At 41.8% G+C, this 20,951-nt stretch overlaps 2 protein-coding genes across 2 annotated transcripts; one reads left to right on the top strand and one right to left on the bottom strand.

The window, feature by feature from the left end:
* Positions 1–1,291: 1,291 nt before the first annotated feature.
* LOC139632784 (transmembrane protein 179) lies at positions 1,292–5,026 on the top strand. The gene is made up of 4 exons (XM_071497982.1): positions 1,292–1,662; positions 2,219–2,356; positions 2,456–2,534; positions 2,625–5,026. Exons 1-4 carry the CDS (start codon positions 1,361–1,363, stop codon positions 2,796–2,798), a joined length of 693 nt encoding a protein of 230 aa, XP_071354083.1. The 5' UTR covers positions 1,292–1,360; the 3' UTR covers positions 2,799–5,026.
* cunh14orf180 (chromosome unknown C14orf180 homolog) lies at positions 3,736–19,603 on the bottom strand. The gene is made up of 9 exons (XM_071497981.1): positions 19,154–19,603; positions 18,274–18,304; positions 13,771–13,857; positions 12,206–12,326; positions 10,399–10,429; positions 10,181–10,289; positions 6,920–7,083; positions 6,627–6,759; positions 3,736–5,608 (listed from the first exon to the last, which is right to left on the bottom strand). Exons 1-9 carry the CDS (start codon positions 19,304–19,306, stop codon positions 5,403–5,405), a joined length of 1,035 nt encoding a protein of 344 aa, XP_071354082.1. The 5' UTR covers positions 19,307–19,603; the 3' UTR covers positions 3,736–5,402.
* Positions 19,604–20,951: the final 1,348 nt, after the last annotated feature.

The raw sequence follows: 20,951 nt of genomic DNA, 5'->3' as shown, positions 1-20,951 counted from the left end.
CTAATGATGCTAAAAAGCAAACCAGCTGTGAGCGTTGGAATGAAATCAACTTTAAGGCCAAGACTACACACACACTCACACAAACTCAATAACTCAAGCTAATCTGAGAGCTGATAACATCATGGAAATAAGAGTGCTGCGGTGCAGCAAAATGACACATAAATCATGTGCCAGGGAGAGGATGCAAAATACTGCAGTTTGTATGATGGATACAAATAGCGGTATGATGTCTGGAAAGGATTCATATAAATACTTGTCTTGATTATTAATATCTTCTGAGGTAAAATGACTCAGTGTGAACATTTTAAAGAAGCTGTTCACTTAGTGTTGTTTCACCTTTGCATTCAGTCACCATCCAAAATGAGGGGTTTTGCATTTTCTAAGTGATTTTTCAACGGGATCAACAAAGTATCTGTCCATGCCCACGTTTTTCTGCAGCCTGCATCAGTAGGTTGTTCGTCAAAGCAATGAACATGTTTCAAATGGGAAACAAAACCATGCAGTAAGCTGGTGGCAGCTGCAGGTGCCTTACCCACTGGGGGGCACTGTGAGCAGCACAGAGGTTGGGTGGCCGAGGGGGGGGGGGGGGACACCTTGGCCAGCTCACCAGATGGGCTCAGTGAAGCATGTCAGATGGCTGTGACAGCTACCTGTCCTTCCTTAAGGACTGTCACCATGTGTAAACAAACCATTACTCTAATTTGTGAGTGTGCTGCATTATGTGTGTTCAAAATGTGTGTGTGAATAATGGCATCATTGCGCTGGACCCACTGAATGAACATTTCTGAAGTGTTGGTTCCTCACTGTATCCCGCCTCAGCACAAAACTCATCATGCTGCAGCAAACCTATTTTAAAATTTTTAATTCTTGTGGAGAGCACAGCGTTGCCAAAGATATCAAATATATTATGCTGAATTGTGGGAAAATGTGTATAAAATGATGCACAAGACAACAAGAATATTTCCATTTAATGGAATAGTGCAATCACAAAATCAGGGAGTCAAGGCTTGGATTATTTTTCTCATTGTGTTCTTCATATAGCTTCAATGAAGGGCAGGAATAAGCTGGCGGGTGTCAAACACTGCGGAATACAAGGGTGACAATTGTATTTTATGGGGTTAAATGCCATAATTAACTGTTGAATACTTTAAAAGCTGTTGCGAATGGGAACACCAGTGAAGAGGAGTATCTCAACATCCTTGATGGAGATAAGATGGAGAGCCCTGAAGGCCTCAGCCTGCTCATTAATTTGCAGCAGAGCGCGTCCTCGGATGCTGCTCCTCCGCTCCTCTCTGCCCCCACTGCGCAGCCGCAGTTTCTCCAGGACGCAGAGGAGCAGAAGACAGGGAGACAGGATAAAATGGCCCTCGATAATTTAATTTTCGCCCAGTGCATCCTTTATTTCTTAGCCTTCGTGTTCGGCTTCATCGCCGTGGTGCCTCTGTCTGAAAACACGGAGGACTTCGGCGGGAAATGCCTGCTTTTCACGCGGGGCATGTGGCAAAATGAGAACATCACTGTGTCGAAGCAGCGCTTCATCGTGGAGGAGTGGGGACCCGAGTCCTCCTGCAGCTTCATCACTTTCGTCGGGATAGCGTCCCTCATCCTGTCCGCAGTGCAGGCGTGGAGGCTGCTGTTCTTCCTGTGCAAAGGACACGACGAGTGAGTGACGGTTCACTTGTGCTCGTTCAGCACACTTCCAACACCAGCTGCACCAAAAGCTCCACAGGACAGGCTACACCACTCAGGTTTAACGGCTCAGTGTAGATGTGTTTTTTTTTTTTTTTTTTTTTTTCCCGTCCATCTCCCACGCCCCGTCTGCGTTATTATTCTGACTGTGATTTGCCGTTATTCTGAGATTGTGTGTGCTGTATTAAAGGTTACGACATAAGAGAAACAAATCAGAGAATAAACCATATATAAAAAACGACCAGTCATTGTCGTCCTCCATTATAAAGATGGAGGGAACACACTTGTGTTGCTTTGAAAAATCAGAATCACACACTGTGGCATCTTGTGACATCAGTCCAGCCTGTGTCATTATTTTCATGTGACTCAGAGGCATCATTCATCATAGAGACATAAATCATGTTGTGTGGTAGTTCTGACTGTTTCGGTTTTATGGGCCTACAGGTTTCCAGGAAAAAAAAAAAAAAATGAATTGGAATTGTTTAAATACAAAGCAGAGATGAGACAGTGTTTTTTCCTTTGCACGCAGCTCCATCTTCAACGCCTTCCTCAACCTGCTGATCAGCTCCCTGGTGGTGTTCACGGTCTTCCTGTCCAGCACCATCGTCAGCGTGGGTTTCAACCTGTGGTGCGACGCCATTACGGAGGGTGGGACCATGCCCAGCAGGTGAGGGAGCCACACATCACCTCTACTTCTCAGTATTTCATCATGCAGTGCAGTGGTTCTCATAAATGCCCGTTTGTGTGTATCTTTTTTTTTTTTTAGCTGCGAGGACCTGCAGGACACTGATCTAGAGCTCGGCCTGGACAACTCTGCTTTTTATGACCAGTTTGCTATAGCTCAGGTAGTTTTATTTTCTGACAGTATCATCCAGACAGAATCCTGAATCTGAGGCATGTTTTTTTTTTTACAACGATTTCCTTCTTTCTGTCAGTTTGGCCTGTGGGCTGCCTGGCTCACCTGGCTTGGGATCGCAGTGATGGCCTTCCTGAAGGTCTACCACAACTACAGACAAGAGGACCTGCTGGACAGCCTGATCCACGAGAAGGACCTGCTGCTCGGCCGCTCCTCACGCCACAGCTCTGACCTCAAGACCGGCCTGATCTAGAAAAATCTAGAGGATGCACAAACACACACAGTCATTCACACACAACCGTACAGTCCTCTCACCTGCCATGAGAAACACCAATGTTTGCCTCTGTAGACAATCAAAAATCAATTGGCTTTTGCTCCCATTGGCCATGCATTGAATCAAAGAGCAGGTTTTAGCTTTGTTTTCCACAGATGATTGATATCCCCTCAAAAAACCTGCCAGTGGTGGCTAATCCTTGAAGAGTCCTGCTTTGTCGAGTTTATTCATCCACTATGTGAGTTCCTCTTCAAGACACGCAACCATAACTAAGCGCTGATAGCTTTGATTAAAACCATTCAGTGGAAATGTACATCCAGTTTTTCTCCACTCATGAATTTCTCTTTAGCAACAGTATTAATGGACGGATTGGCCAATGGATCATGTTGTCTTTGTGAAACTTCTGCATGGACCTAATGCATGACAAATGAATAGGGTGGTTTTTAGATGTAAAGGGATGTTCTTTTGTTTTATACACCAATAAATGTGTTCCTATAGGCTTCTTTCTGGTAGGCTGCACACTGCCTCTTGGTGAAGTGAGAATTCTTTGCATGCTGCAGCAAAGTAAAATGATGTGTGCTTCTGCAGTGTCTTCACACGGTTTCATAAAGGCGTTTTATAGAAAACCACAAGGTATAGTTCAGAACATTCATGTTATCAGGCAGCCGGTGCAAAAATGCTTTAAGCAATTTGTGTGAGATAAAAAACAAACAAACAAAAAAAAAAAACACAGATCCTATCTTGTGCCATATAGTAACTCAGGCTTCTCCCTCACACTTTAAAGGCTACAAACCAATATACTGCATTACTGTGAATAGAGGCACAAATGTACCTGCATGCATCTCTCTCCCTGCTCCATTCAAGTCACACATTCGCTTTTTGTCTCAGACGTTACAGGAAGAAAGCAAGTCATCTGTTTGACTTTGATAGGCAATGACAGTTTTATTCAAAACAATTGAAATCATAAAACAGTAGGAACTAAGAAAACCCTCCATAAAGGCACTTCTTTCAAAGTGACCATAAATGTTTGGACAGCCGTGAAATGCAGCTTCTAAGCTAAATGTGCACATACAGGATGTGAGTTCACTGGGTATTGTTTTATTGCTAATGACAATTTAGTTTGACAGTACAGAGTTGAGAGTGTTTCTTTCTTCTTTACAGGCGTTAATAGCCTCATATTGCTTTGACATTCAAATGTGAGATCTCCAAAATCTAACGCCTTTCCTCTGAGTTCCCTGAAACCTGTTATATAAAGGACAATGTTTTACTGGAAACTATGTGATGTGTGTTATTGCTCATAATGAGAGGTCTGTGGGATGTGCATCACTGTGCTGTTTGATCCCTATAATCCATTTGTGTGGTGGTTGGGTTGTTTGAATTTGAATTGCTTTATTTGATATAGGGACTCATACAATAACAGACAGTATATGATTCTGTTATATTTCTGTGTTTGGCCTCAAAAACAGTAATGAACTTCATATAACGAGTTCATCCTTATTATTAATATAATTTTTTATGCAAATGCTTGTTAAGCCTACACCCATCTGTACACTTGTCCAAAGCTTGATGAGCATTTGACAACATGATTAAAACCTGAATATTACTGTTTTTAAATAGAAATGTAACAGGTAACAAAAAGTTAAAAAATTTAAAATAATTGAAAGTTGGATATTTGCGTAGATGCAGATATACAGTATAGAAGAATAAATAACATTTAGGATAAAGGATATTTTGTGGGATTCAAGCAGTTATAAAGAGGGACACTGTCAAAAGCATTAGCATTCATTCTGTTTGAGTATATTCTCTTTGATGATAGATAATATTGTGCTGCAGATTTTCTCCTCAGTGGAACAGGAGTCAGCTGAAAGTCAGCCGTACAGACGAACAGACAGTAGCCAGTCTGTAAAGAAAGAGGTGTTTATCATCTGTTAGTCATTCAACCTGTGAAGTGATGCAGCCCTGTGTTTTCTTTCTCACGTGTCACTACTGAACAGTTTACACATGTGTGCTTCCATCCTCCTCCTCTTGAATGTGTGCTGTGCCAATCAAAGCTGTTTCCAAACATCTCTACATTCATTTATGTGCAAATACAAGGCTGAATATTGTGATAGTCCTTAGTATATTGATCCATATATACACATTCAGTTCTGTGTAATATCTGATATACACAAATCATGTACTGTAACAAAATAAATATTTGCATTCCATGGAGACATTCACTCACATACAATAGACTGTGACATGAACTGAAAAAAAAAATCACATGGTTGTGGTGATTAAGTGAGCGTTATATGTGAGCATCAACATTGCAGATGTGCAAAATGTCATTACAACTTAAATAAGGAGTGGCATGCCCACCACCTTAATACATATATACATACAGACATGGAAGCTACATATTTCTGGGATCGTACATTTTTTTCCCTTTTCACTGTGAGAGTGGTTCAACACCACAGACAGTTTACAGAGCCTTGCCAAATGGCTGAGGTGTTTGTAGGCCTGGGCACCTTCAAAGATAGGAAAAAAGAGGGGTCTGAAAAAAATTAAAGGAGGCTCCATGTCTCCACCTGTGGTCAGTCTCAGTCACTGCATGGTCAGCCATATCCAGCAGCCCCACAGAAGCTGTTTCATGTGCAGCAGGTAGACAGCCAAAGCGGCTTCCAGCTCCTCGCACACTCGCTGTGGGCGCCGGCGGTCTGTGCAGTACATAGCCACACCCAGGAATGACATCAGCAGGAAGAGGCAAGTGAACAGGGCGAGGTGGGGGCGGGACGGTGTTGTCTCGTAGGCTGCACACAGAAAAACAGCACTTGTTTTTCACAGTTTTGATTTGTAAATGAAGACTGGAGCTGTCACATGCACAGATTTGCGTCTTTCAAGCACTTGGAAGAGGCAAGTTTTTGATGGGAGGATTTAATGTGACTACACTATCTAGTTTGTAGTGGAGCCTTGTCACGCAAACTGTGTCTCAAATATTATTATCAAGGGGGGTGATAGTGAACTCCATCTATATTGCATGGCAGTCAACAAAGTTAATCAGAAGGGAAGTTTAACCCACGATTTGTACCTAACAACTGATTTAAATCAGTTTCCTTGATGCTGATCCACACTTTATTAGATCCAGTATTAAAAAGTGCAGTGTTCCTTTCACTTCCTCATGCAAATGAACACAGTGACTCTAAACACTTCCACATGGACTTACCACCTAAACAGTCACAGTAAGGGATGTCTGTGAAAGCCGACAGAGAAGAGGCCAGTCAGTCAACAAGAGGCAGCCTCTGTGATGTACAGCAGCTACAAACCAGCTGCTGTGCCCTCATATACTCTACTATCTCTCTGGAGCAGACTTCATGGTGCCTCATTTGCATGCATAATTAATTACAAAGAGTAAATCACCTGCTCAAGTTTCGACGTTTCTTGGCATTACATTATTTTTAAATAGTGCAGAATTCCCATGGGGAAATAGTTTACTAGGCAATCTACGGATGTTTTAATGTATGCTGTTCTGTCTCTTCACTGCCAAGTACATATACAACACCGTTACATATGGGTTGAGGGCATTCTTTAAGCTGGGGAAGCACACATTTTGAGGAAACTTCTATAAATAATTAAAATTACATTCACATAGTTTACTGTATTGTTACTGATATGGACAGTTTGTGGAAAATGTGAGTGAAATTCAGTCACTGGACTAGCTGCTTGGTCGAGGTGCTGAGGCACCAGAGGGCAGCATGTTCTGTGGTGTACTAACATCTCTAACAGAGCAGACTGGACTTGCTGCCAAATGTTTACTGTCAGTTTTCTCACCATGTACTGTGGTCTCTGGCTCCCTGAATCGAACCCTCCGCTCGCCTTTCCGTCTGTGGTTGGGTTCTGCGTCTGACCCGTAGTTGGGGCTTGGCCTCTTGAGAATTGAGGTGGGGACTTTGCCGTTGGTTACCTACATTAGACACAGTTCAGGATGAGTATTATCATTACAAGCTCCTGAGAAAATTCAAAGAGCAGCAGCAAACAGCTGGGAGGCACAGATCTTTTACAAACAAGCTGCTCATATCCAGAGTGACGCTGCCACAGATACCTGCAGGTGTTGTTCTGTTTACCTTAGGTTTCGGTGTGTCCTCAGGTTGGTGTTGGATGTCCTTTCTGTGGCGGATCTCTGAGTGTTTCTCCCGATGGGAATGAGGAAGACAGTTGACAGTGTCTCTGATGGACTCTGCAGCAGCGAAGCGTTTGGACAGTGCAGACACACACTGACCCAGGGAGTCTAGTAAGAGAACCATGACCATACAGTGCATGAGTAGTGATCTAGTGTCACACTGGAGTCTGCAGTTTACTCTGAAGATAAGACGATGAGGTGAAGTTAAACATACAAAGTTAAACATGCAAATGTGATGGAAAAAGACACCAGTGTTAACTCTGTGATTGCCAGGCAGAGCTTAGTCGGCTCAAGTTACAAACACTGATACAAAAAGTCCAGCTCGATTTTTTCCCCCCAGTATCTTCACTTTGATACTTACTATTCCAGGACTTCAAAAAAGATCTTCTTTTGATATTCACCAAATTTAAATACTGTATTGATCTCATTACTTTTTCTAAAAATAGAAGTATTTCAATAAGGAAAAAAAAGACAGACTACTTGCTACTTCATTTCTATTGTCTGAAAGTTTCCCATCTCTTCTTTGTTCTGTTCTGGATCATTTACAGCTACAGTAGCTTATGAGGCTGGTTGATAGAAGGAGAGAGACACAGAGTGACAGGCAAGCAGATGTTTAAGTATTCTCATTTTGGTATGAATAGAAAACGTTTAGCCATTATTTGAATTGACTTTCTAAGGCACAATTAAACTTATTCCATAAGAGACTCTGTGAAAATTATTAGGGGGAAGAGGGAGACAAAAAAACAACAACAAAAAAAAAACACTCCAGAGGGTTATGTATATTTTGTTCTTGCTGAAAGGAGAGTAGTCTAACATTTTTGGAAGTAGAAGTGAGAAATTTTCTCACCCCACATTTCTTCATGGAAGACTTTCCATGGAGCTGCACAGAGCTGCTTCCTCTCCCTGGTTTTTGCCACATTTATAAGGTGGAATTTGGTGGATATTGTGAAAATTATTGTTCCATTTAAATATTACATTAAAAGTAGTATACATACATTTTGATTTCAGTATGCACCTTAAGTTTTAATAACCAAACAAGTTGTACCAATTCAACAATGTTATATCATTTTGAGATATTATGGGGAGGATAATTTCCAGACATTCCCTAAGTACTTTATAGTTTGTTTAATTATAGTTTCAGTTTATTATCACATATTGCCCACATATTGCTACACAACATACTACAGTCTAACTAAAGCTGATACACTCTGCTTCACCCTACAAATGCACACAAATGGTTTGTTAGCAGAGGGAGAGTGACTGACCCAGTTTATAGTGAAGGGTATCTAAGAGACAAGAGATGCAAACACTTAAACATGCCTCTGTTGAAGCATCTCACTGTGGGTGAAAGAGGATTCCTCTGTGTACAATACAAAATTAAAGGTCACAAGAAGTGCACACGTGTGTGCTGATCAGCAGTGATATGTACAACCACTCTGTGACCAGGTTACAAATGCTGACATAAAAACAAGCGGGGCAATAAATACAATAAATAGAATATTTTAAAGGAAAAAAGTAGAGTAATAAATATAGAAATTTGTGAGGATTTGAGATGATTCACAGTATAAACAAAGACCCCCCCCCAAAAAAAAAACAAAAACAAAAACACAAACCTTTGTGTGCATAAAGAATTAAAGAAGAACAGATGAATGCTACTGTAGCTCTCCTCTAACAAGCCCCTCCCCCAACTGCTGGTATGGTACTGAGGAGATAAAGCTAGCCATAGCAGAGAGAAACTGCAGATCTAAGGACCAGGATATTTTCATATTTTGGTCAGTGAACTCGAGGTTTTCCTGCTTGAAGTGAAGCCTGTGATTGTTTGAGTTTAGAAAAAAAAACAAGATGGTTTTGGTGAGTTGAACTATGTCTTGTTTGAGATAAGAGTGTCCTGACGAGTCAAGGAGTTAATTAATACTTTGTTTTTGTTCAGTAAAAATGGAAACTCAATCCATGGAGTGCATAATTGTATTTTGAGTTAGTTTAGGTAAGTGAATGCAAATATTTTTCCTTTTTACGACAATTTGTGCATTTCACATAAACTGAGTAATTCTCACCACACATGGAAGTTAATATGCACAGAAACCACTGCACTTTTTTGTGTTGAAGTTATTTTGTGTCAGCAAAAAACAAAGACTGCTCTCCTTGTTAATGATAATCGTTACATTGTTATTACATGGGATTTTAATGCATGCACTGCTGTGTAGACCAGTTCTTTTCCATTAGGGACTTTACTCTGTATGTGCGTAACAGGCGCTCACACACATAACATCGGATCAGATGATCAGCCTCACCCATGGAATTCGTACCTGCTGGCTATTTCATGTAGAGGTCTCTGGTTAGTCTTTTAACTACACATTATCCAACCACTCCTACAAACCTAGAACTGGTCCAGTAGCTTACACTTTACTCATTGCTATACAGCAACATAAATGCTACAACTCTCTGACCCTTAGCTTTTTCACCATTTCATCAAACACGTTTAAGACCACCTGAGGTGAACAGCAAGTAATAAGTGTAAATCCTTGTCTTTATACGCTCTGTACGGCTGTCTTTATGTAGCCGGTTGTGTTCAGCACCACTGCCTCTGAAAGCTGACCCAACAACAAGGCTGGTTTCTTCATACTGATTTTTTTTTTTTTTTTTACACCACAGCACTCTTCACAAAAATGCAGAGTTCAGAGTCAAGCAGTATGTTGCCCCCTCTTAATGCAAGCCAAGCATACATTCATACTGTACAACAGAAATGTGCCCTCAAACTGTCACAAAGCTACATTTCTCTTTTGCTCTGCATAAAACCACTCTTGTGTCCAACATGACTGCAGGTGTTTATTAATTCAGCATTTTTGTGGATCTGACATGGTTTAAAGGCTAAAAGAAGTACCTTAAACCACATCCACACGCTGCTGTGTGCTCTCTAAAGCAGAGGGGGTAACTTGGTCTTAACATTAACATCACTGCTCTTTGTGTTGTCTTGCCTCATGAGACAGTAAGGTCTCCACTCTCACACGTCAGACTAAGTGTTAACAATGTTAAATTACCGAGAAGGGTGTCATCCATCATTGTTTTCTGAATCATTCACTTATGTTTGTTTTTCATGGACTATCAGCCTGGATGTGGTTGCCATCCCTATGTCTTAACATTACTTCAGAATGATGGTAGTGTTTGCTGTGGCACCCTGTGTTGCTCCTCCCAGTTAAGTGTTTACCTGAATATTCAGTCTTGCCAATCTCAGCATAGACGGTGGCCATAAGCTCCAGGCTTCTGGCTGTAATTGGGTGATCATTACCAAAGGCCCTCTGGTGGATCTTTGTAGCCTGAAAGATGCAGAGATGTGAATTTAAAGCTTGCACTAGAATACCATAAAATGTTTTATTTGTTCAAAAATCTGGAGACGAAGTGAGGAGAATGATGAACTTTACATACCTTACCGCTATATTCTAGGGCAAGGTGAGGTCTGAGGGGAAAAGGAAAGGAAAATGGCACAATTAAACACATGCACTACCACTTCTTTTTCTGTGGCGCTGGGATAAGAAAATGTATACCTGCTGAAAATAAAATCCATGTATTAAAAATCGATGACTCTGAATTATCAGATGGAATCTCTCTGCACATTCTCCTCAGTCTTAAAAAAAATGCAGTAAATATTTCCAAAGATAGTAACAATGCCTGATATTAATCAAGCGTAGTGACCTGTGCTGTATTGTCGGGTTTCAACATTGAGAGCACAGCAGCATGACGAATCCAAACATGTGTGTGTGCTGTGAGTGGACACAGACAGCAGGGCTGCGGGTGCTCAGTTGCCTTATGGAGGAATGGAGGAAGTGTCCAAGGTGAGTTACAGAAGGCATGGTGTATACAGGTTGGTTTACTGACTCGTGCCCTTCCACCACTCCTCAGCTTAGCACTAAGCTAGGTGAACATGATGTGGCGCACTGAGGATTTGCCAGCTGTTCCGCTCATATCTGCCCTGGAAAAGCAGCCAAGGACAGTCGTCACCCTCACACCCTCACGTGTGCCTATAGATGTAGAGCAAGCTCTGTTTAGTGTGACAGATGTCAGCTTTGCCGTTCCAAACCCACACTTCCCTTCAATTAGTAATGGCCAGGTGTCAGTTTGCACTGCTTTAGAAGGTCCCTCTCAGGGGACATCTGATCGGCAAAGACAGAAAAGCCCTTCGCCGGTCCAAAGGACTTCCTACGACATCACTGAAAGAGTCAGGGAGTATTATCACTTCCTGTCTGCAGGACAGAAAAGACTGGAGCTGAAGCTTTTAGTGGAGGGAGTAGGGGCTTTGGGGCTTATCAAGAAGCAGAATCAAATTTCATACCAGAATTAGTACCAGCTCATTGAAGTTTAACTACTGTATGCTCCTTGCATTAATGAAGCACCGTGACCAGTCCTCAGCAGAGCAACCCTTCCACCCTCTGTCACCCTCTCTGGCAATCAGGTTAAATGACCTAATCCCAACAATGACAACAGGGGCACAGAAAATGGGCGCATGCTGCGGCCGAACAAAGTACCCCTGCAACAGGAGACACCAGATCCAGTTAAGATGTTCCTCTTGTAACACTCACGTAGAGTGTGGTGTCTCTTTTCCCTACATCTACAGGGAAATTTAACTCTGGCTAAAAAAAAACTTGGAGCTGAAGTTTATCAAGTTGAAAAAAATTCCATTCCAGAAAGGCGAATGCGTGGACGTGCCAGTGGACACGGATTTGCTTACATTTTTTGTCTGTTACCAAAAATGCCTCAATAGTGACAGGGTAAGAGCATTATTGACTATAATAGATAAAAATGGGTTTTTAAAAATGACATGCAAATTTACCCAAGCAAGACAAATCCTTAATTTCAGTGATCTTTCAGCAAAATATTTATCTTGGAATGATTTCTGTCTCATCGTGTAAACTAAGCTGAGGGTTTGACTTTATAAACAAATGAGCGAGTTATCCATCATTACGCACTGAGCTGCTGCTTGCGTAATAAAACTGATAACAAGCAATATATTGTTTGCTTAGTTACACCTGAATCAGCACCATTTTCTCTTCAGCTGTGTGGAACGATGAAGGGTCAAATGCAACTCAGACATTAACTGTATGCAAAACTGGCAATAAAACAGTCATAAAAGTGAATTTATGTAACTATACAGTCACTCGTGATGAGCCCACAGAGGATGTAACACCCCATTAATTATACCACAACAGAAGCTACGGCAGGACACAGTTTTACCTACTGTTTGCTCATGATGCAGAGCTGAGCCAGCCGTTCAAGGTGCTGAGCCTGGGAGGCCTGCTCCGAAAGCTCCTCTGGAGTTGTCCATCCAGCAGAGCCCAGTGTAGCCTCCTCCTGAGGCCCTGTTACACAAACACAGGGCATGGAATCACAGTAAGATCACCAACAAACCACTCAGCCTTTCTATCTATCCCTCTCGCCTCACTAGTCTTTCCTCTCTGCACCTCTCTGCTACTGCTCAGAGTCTGAAAAATAAAGCCTGAACAGCCTGGCTATCTGGCTATCAGCCTGTCTGGCACTGCTGCGGACTTTAAGCCTGAACAGCAGAGTGGAGCCAACTGACGACTGGAGACGAGAGCAGAGATAAGGGCAGGAGAGAGCAGATAAGGGAGTCAAACAACACACTTACCACGCCCACTGGAACACCAGAGACACACAAACACACACGGTGACAAACCACAAACATACAGTATGTACTGTACACACTAAGCACACTCTACACACCAGACATACTGTACAATAATGGGGGTGGAAATGGTTTGTAATCCATGTGGAGAGAAAGTGCAAATAAACTTTTGTAACAGATTAAGACTTTTGTTTGCATGACAAAAACTGACAATTATGTCAGCTGTCAGTGGGGAAATACAGAGAGAGGTACATTTGAAAATACACTGGGGACAGAAAGGAAGCTTGTAAACTGCAGCTACAGCGCCAGCTCTGCCCCCGGAGAAGTCCAGCATTCAATCTGAGTGAGTGCTGAATCAGGGGCCTTAGTATTCTATAGCGACACACAGCTCCTAATGAGATAGTGCAAAGTGTGGCCATTTGTCTTCGACTATGCTTGTCCCCGACCTCCTCCACTGTGCCCACGCTACACTGCGCTGCTGCCTCAGCAGCAGACAGAGAGGAAGAGGCAGACGTCTGGAGCAGCGGCAGCAGCAGGTGATGAATGAGCGGCCTTGCTGTGAATCCTCACTTAAAGCTCCACCAGGTATTTTGTAAACAAAGATGGACTTAGGTAAAATGGGATGTCATTTCATATATTTTTGGGGTATTGCTGAAAAGCATTGTATAACATTGTACATTGCTTGCTGGTTAGTTTATAGTTGCAGGTTATACACAAGTGACTTTGGAAAGCTGCCTACTACAAACACAGGCTGCCAGCCACTGAACAGCTTCACTGTATTTGGTTCTTTGCTAACAGCCTCAAAATCAAATTAAATTCATATTAGATTTCACACAATGGTGCATCAACCTGGCCGTTTCTCCTTTCTACCAACAGTCAAGAGAAAAAAAAACAGTTCAATTATATTTTTCTTGAATGTTTCTGTAGGAACAATTATGTAATTTGGTAGTTATTATAAAATTAATGCCAAATTACATGTGTTTCTCTATGAAGCGTCATGGGAAATTAAAAGGAAAATTACACCTTACAAACAAACAAAAAAACTAAACAAAACATCCGCAGTCAAAGTAGATGACGTATCATAAGGTGAACGATATTTTTTGACAATATACGCACTTCCCAAAAGTATTCATCAAAACCATAATGTCAGAAGTACTTGCCTGTGCTCCCTTGAAGAGCTGTGAGCTCGATCAGTGCCACCTCATAGAACATTTTCTCAGCCTGGATGAACTGGAGGGCCTTCCCATCTGTTTATATGGGTGAAGGATCAGTCTCAGTTGTCAACAGGATTAGTCAGTTGCTGATGTTAAAAACAGCCTCATTGCCCAGCTCAACACTGCTTTTTTTCATCCCTCTTGAGAATGACCTCTTTGGGCAAACAGAAGTGTAGTAATCCGAAGCAGACTGTAACCTCATGAAGATCTTGAGGTCTGGATCTTGCAACACAGATTTCAACAGCTGGTGTCTGTGCCATTGTTTTTGAGCTGTTATCTGCTGTGTTTGTGGCGTTTTGTTTCAAATGGAGCAATAATGATGCAAAACAAGTTTGCTGAGTCTCACAATACACTTGTATCTGATTACACCTCATATCTCATATCTCATTCCTTTTTTTAATGTCTGGCTTGATCTTTTGTTTTGATAGACCTGCATACCACATTTGTTTCCATGAAAAGAAAACTGTGTCTATTTAAAGCATCCTAAAAATAGAGCCTGTTCACTTGGTCAAAAGCATTCTGTGTGCGTAGTATCCGTCCCACTGTAAAATGACACCATTGATGCTTGTCAGGTGAATTTAAAGACCAATGGAACGGAGAATGCTTAAAATAAACAAAGCCCCCCCTGTCTAAATGTCCTACTTAACACCAGATCTCTCAAGTGTAAAACACTATAAATTCTATTCTAGGTATTTCAGTTTTGATGACCACACTATCTGCCAATTATACTTTAATATAGCTACAATTTTTGAGGTTGGAAAGATGGATAATAGTTTTCCACTCTCAAAGAACAGTTAAGCTTGGAGTTGAAAACCACAGCAGCTGGTTTCCTTCATTTCGTCACCAGGAGAATAATGTCAGCACTCCACACTACTGAGGGAACAAAACAGGCGAGCCACACATCCACCAGGAAAACCAGGACACGGTTAAAATCCAAGTGTACACACGGTCCTCTACAAAAGGAAAGGACAGTGGTACTCAAATCATACAAAAGGTTAAAAGAAAAATGAATACTTCTGGTGAGTACCCCAAGATAACATTAAAGAAGAATGGTGATGAGTGGATGTTAAAAAGCTATTAGTGGATGTACATCTGAATAATTTAATATACAGAACATTAAGAGATGACATAGCAACTTGTCATGAAAACCCAGCACTTTTAATAACAAAGCAAAACTCCCTGGATAACATTATAATTGCACACAATAACACAAATGTGGTATTGATGTTTAGAACAAATTAAAGGATGAATAGAGATGAATCATATGTGTCCCAGCTCCTGGGAGTCACCTAGCAGTGGGAAATAAGGTGAGTATGAGGTGAACCATCTGGGCTGGAGGATTAGGGGAATGGCCTTCATCAAAGGTCACTACTTCTGTCTGCTATTCTTAGCCTGGCTGGACCGCAGCAAGGCCACAACAGGAACCTCACACAATACTCTCTAGGGAATGGGCTCCATTCTACTCATCTACACACAGACACACACACACACACACAACCACCCATGAACTGGAAATTGGACTGCGCTCCAAAACTCGACAAGAACTTGCATTAACACTGGCACCTTCAAAGGCGCATCTGATGGCACGTGCTACATAACTCTGCTTTGAGTGCAAAGAAATAACCCCATGAAGTACACTACCAACTCCTCCCAGCAGGAGTCTGGGATTTCCTGTAGAGTCATACAAATTTATTTGATTTATATTCAAATATTAAATGAGATACTACTATATTAATTAGCTTGTGTTCTCAGTGGTGGACAGTAACAGAGTAAATTTACTTGAGTACTGTACTTAAGTACATATCCAGAGGATTTGTACTTTACTTGAGTATTAGATTTCTTTGGTACTTATTACTCTTACTTGAATACATTTCCAAGACAAATATTTTTACTTTTACTCGAGTAAATTTCTAGGAAGGCTGAAAAGTACTCGTTACTTTCAGGTCTGCTCTTTTTGGAATTTTTTTTTTTTTAATTCTAAAAAATACTATTGGACACAAGCTGTGTTTGTCAAAGAATGAAACCTATCACAGTGCACGCTCTCCACTGGGATCTACGTAAAAGCGGATAATAGAGACAAGATACAAGACAAGACAGACATGGGGAGACAGACATTGGGAGACAGGCACGGAGACAGACAAGACAGACATGGGGAGACAAGACAGACATGGGGAGACAGAGTTTGTTGTGCTCCTATATTGTACTGGCACATGTCCTTCCTGGAAAGTCAAGTGACTTCAACATTGAGTTATTGAAAGCAGAGATGTAGTTTTTTGTAAAGCAGTGGTTCTCAACCAGTGGTCTGGGGACAACATTGGTCTTTGAGGGGGTTCCAGTTCCCAACTTAGCTAAATGATAGAGAGTTAGTTGGACGGTGCAGGTTCATTTGGTTACAATTTTAATGATTGTTAATAAACACTGCATCTGCAACATCTGCTGTCCTCTTACGATCCCATTCATTTTATTTGTTTTTATAGGTGTTTCTGCAGGCTTTATATAACTTTGTGGTTCTAAAAGCAAGCACATCAGTGCAGGTGGTTTCAAAGAGTTAATTCTCAGAAACAAGAGTTAAAAGGTCCTTAAATTCATTTAGAAAAAATTATAGTAATTCATTGATGTGAAAAATAAGAAGTTTACTCTTACTCTTACTCTTACTTTTACTTAAAGTAAATTTAAAAGCATGTACTTTTGGATACTTAAGTACCTTTAAAAGCAAGTACTTTTTTACTCTTACTTGAGTAACATTTAGACTGAGCTACTTTTACTTGTAACGGAGTAAATTTTGACCGGTAGTATTTGTACTCTTACTCAAGTACTGGGGTCGAGTACTCTGTCCATCTCTGTGTGTTCTTAAGGTCCTTGTGACAGTCTGTTACTCATTTCTGCATTGCATATCCATTCAAAATTTAAATATAGGATATGTGCATTTTTTAAATCTGATATTCCCCTTTATTTTAGATTAAAGTCAATTGGTCCAGGTCAGTATACTTTCCAAGAAACATGTATCAGCAAACACTCAGCAGCCAAAAGAGCTTTTGGCTCTGGAAAAAGGTCACTTGTGGATACTGCCAGCAATGATAACAAAACATCAAACCTTAAGTGGTCATGGCACAGCCACTATCACAATCAGCTGCACCTAACACTGTATACTTGTCTGGAATGAAGCGAGTACACCAGGATGAAATCAGGTTACTGCATATGAAAATTCAGCCTTGTTTACTAATTGTGGAATTGGTTAGACCCAGAGACGGCATGTGAGGAGACACTGCAAATACTGCTGTTGTTGTTAATGTTCCTGTGAAACGGCAAATTTCCCACATCCTGCTCCTGCTTTGAGCATGATGACCTTTCACCTCCCTCCCTGAGAGACCATCGCAAAAACCACAACACCACTGCTTACGCTCGGATGATGCATATGAGAAATACTGAAAAACTGAAGGAAGTGTTGGAAACATTTTATGGAAAATGACCAAATCTTTTTACACAACATAACAAACATTAACTGACAAATACTCTTAGGGTTTTTGATACAGACTATACATTATATTCTTGCTCTTTTTTTCCCTCATTTCTGATTATTCCTCTCTGTTACTGACTTACTAAACAGTATAAGATGTGGTTGCATTCTTGTGGTTGTAATTTTACACTATAAGTAAAATAATTTAACATGGTACTATACATAAAAACGCGACAGTTGACACAACATGACACCATTACTATTGATGATGTTATGTAATACAGGACTGCATGTCAAAAGATTTAACCCTGTCATGGTAGATGACCCTCTTAAATAGCAACCCTTTCATTCTGAGAGGGGCCAACTCTGATGGCTATTGATGAAGCTCAGCTCAGCAAATTGACCTGTTTTGGAAAATGGACAGTGAGGGGTAGAGCCTTGCTGAGGTAGATAACCCGAGCTGGCAAGTTAAGTGTTGGAGTGTCTCAGTAACGGGGAGAGGAGCCATGAAGGTAATATATCCTGAAACGCGACACCTCTCAATTATCTCTAGTGTATGTCCTATACTGCTATAGTTTATAGAAACACTGAAGTGGCGATTCACAGGCTAGTCAGTGCAGATACAGGTTAATTAGTGCTCTCCCTCTCTGTTGTGTGGAGATAAGAGCCTACAAATCCTCTTAAGAGACAGACACACAGCCTGAGCTACACACAAAACGTGTGGCATTCTGGGACAAATGTGTTATTATGAACTCGCCCAAAGACATCCACTCATCCCTCTCGGTTTACGCTGCTTTCTATAATGGGTCTACATCCTCCATTGTGCTAGAATGTCTCCAATGACAATCCTTTACACGTTCACCTCACAGAAATAGAATGCTAGTTTTATAGTTAGCTGCTTGCTAACGCCTATGGGACAGTGAAAGTAAAAGTGTCAGACGTGCGATGGTGAGAAAAGACTGACTGTCCCTGATTTTGTTTGTAAAGGATACAATTCTTTTCAGTGATGAAGAGCTCTGCAATCTGTAAAGCACAGAAAAACAACCAAGGGACATGATTAAACATTAAATCATTCATTTCTAACATGATTCCTTTGTTTGTTTGTGTGTGTGTGTGTGTGTGTGTGTGTGTGTGTGTGTGTGTGTGTGTGCGCCTGCATGATGTCATGGGCTGTCAAAACAAGTAATTCTGCTCTCCTCGCAGCACCATTGGTCTGGTCAACATCATGCCACACGTTCCAAAGTTCTGGAGTAAAGTCTGTGTTTTGACATCAGGGACATTCCTTCAGGCGCTACTAAACAGAATTGAAATTGTAGCCTTGCCTTTGCAGGCGGGCTTTGTAAAGTAGTATGTAATCTGCTGAGACTGTGGCCTGGACTTCACAGTGCCACAACATTAATGCCAATGACCTAATAAATAGCAAAACATAGCTCACACACAATGGGACAGACATTAACTGGGTACAGCAGTGTTGTTAACTATATGATTTGTCTCACAACACTGAGTGTATTTTAGTCCTGCATCCAATACCTCATTTAGCAGCATGCACACTATCACTATCATCCTACTGAGATGGAAATGATCTGACAGTGTCAACACAGGGACACGTGATGGAGTGTGCTGTTGGATTTGACATTGCTGTTACAGATATCAAGGTTGAACGTGTCCTGTGTGTTGTGGTGTGTGATGCAAATGTGTCTATACGGCTGTGCAAATACATGAGACAGCAGATTTTGTGGATGCATGAGAAGAATATGTGCATGCATGTTGGTATGTGTGTGGAAGACAAAGAAATGTAGCGTGTGTGTGTGTGTGTATGTTTGTGTGTGTGTGCGTGTGTGTGTGTGTGAGATCAGTCCCCATCTGGCTCACCTGGTGTAGGCAGTTGGGCAGAGAGGTGAAGCTCTGCACATGGGTCAGTCCCAACAGGCAGCTGAGGAAGCAGTGGAGGGCGGCCTGGTACTCCCCCTGCTGCTGGAGCTGCTGTCCCAGCTCAAACAGGCCCTCCCTCCCCCCGTTCAGCATCCCCAGTCCCAGCCAGACCCAGCACTGCCTCCCATCAGAGCTCCACCGGCTGAGGACAAACGTTCCTCTCTTCGCCACTCCACTGAAGCACCACAGGTAGAAAGAAACAGCAACACACTAAGTGTAAGATAAAAAAAAAAAAAAAAAAAAAAAAAAGCAGCTCTTCACAGAAACACAGACAGAAAGGTGCTAGAGGATCAGTGAGCAGCAAAGCTTCCTCTCAGTCTCGTCTGTGCACAGCAAGTCAAGGACAGGTGGTAAGGAGCAGGCTGAGGGAGCTCCGGCGACTCACACAGAAAAGATCCATTCCCCTCCCTCCTCCCAGGCTGCACCAGGAAAGGAGGACAGAGGAAGTCGGAGAGTATTTGCTGTTTGAGTGGCAGAGCTCTGGACCAATCCCTGCTATGCTCACATACAGTAGCTCCACCAGAGTGCCTGTAGCACACTGGGTCTCTCTCCAATCCTGGAACAGGAAAACTGCAAAGATGTATGTTTTGATGTCAGAAAGCATATATATTGTGCACATGTTCTATTATGTATATCAGCAAATGTAGTATGCAATAAGATTTACATTTCATCAAATGTTTTGGCGTAAACCTTCCTGCTATTGTACATTCACAGAGCAGTGCATTATGAAAGTATAGTCTGTGAGACAATCAGTTTAAGTCCTACTGCCCCACTTATGATTTATAAATGAGGAGTGCATAAGAAGCATGCACCAATAAGCAAACCATAATAAATGCTGTGTGAGCATGGTTGACATTACCACAGAGAATCCAAGCTTCTGTAAATTCTTTGAAGCAAAGCAGACAGGCAATGCAAACACTGGGTCATTAGGAGCAGCCAGTGTACAGTATGAGACAGAAAGCGCTCCTTACTGTCCAAACACGGACAACAAATATTTATTCACAGGGAGTGCCTCCTCTGAATGTTTGATCACTTCCCTTCACACTGTGCTAATCAACATTAATGTGAGGCCAATCTGTGCCTGAGGGGACGGAGAGGAAGAAGAGAAGAAGAGATGCGGCCACAGCACATGATCCACGGATGATCTAGAGGATCATGAATGCATCTTGACTTTGAGAGCAGGTCTCCTCCCCACCCTCGTTCCATTTGGACACAAACGTGGTAGCTGGAGGAAATGAACGGGGTAACGCAAAGCAAATGGGCAGAGTCAGTCTCCATTAATGTCCGATTCACCTAGCTAAGCAAGATGGGATTTTAATGGTTGTGAACGCCAGTGGACAGGGGATCAGAGAGCATTAAACTTGCAGTGGCAGGTCAGACTCAGGGAACTGTGAACAGTGCTCATTTTGGACTAACAGCATTTAGGACAACCGTGGGACTTGATTATGCTGATGCTGGCCACTTTATCCCCTCCATCCAAAGGACTGGGGACACAGACAAGTGATTGTGCTCACTTTACTGTGGTGTCAATAAAGTTGAGTCAGAATGCAGCAAGGAAGTAAGCAAAGCCTCTGATGTGATGGAGCTGGAGGGACACTGGCTGACTCTCAGTATTAAGTCCTAATTGAAAAAGAGTGCGCTCCGTCTCCTCATTACAGGCCGGTCAAGCTGAACGGATGCACATCAGCTGTGAGGAGACGGCACTGGATGTTCTTGTCTTCATGTTAACAACATCTAA

The sequence above is a fragment of the Trachinotus anak genome, unplaced genomic scaffold (genome assembly GCF_046630095.1).
Source record: "Trachinotus anak isolate AG129_WGS33_773 ecotype Australia unplaced genomic scaffold, CSIRO_AGI_Tana_v1 ptg000015l, whole genome shotgun sequence".
Classification (NCBI taxonomy): Eukaryota; Metazoa; Chordata; class Actinopteri; order Carangiformes; family Carangidae; genus Trachinotus; species Trachinotus anak.
The sequence above is the reverse complement of the archived record's forward strand: the minus strand, read 5'-3'. Positions and strand labels throughout refer to the sequence as shown.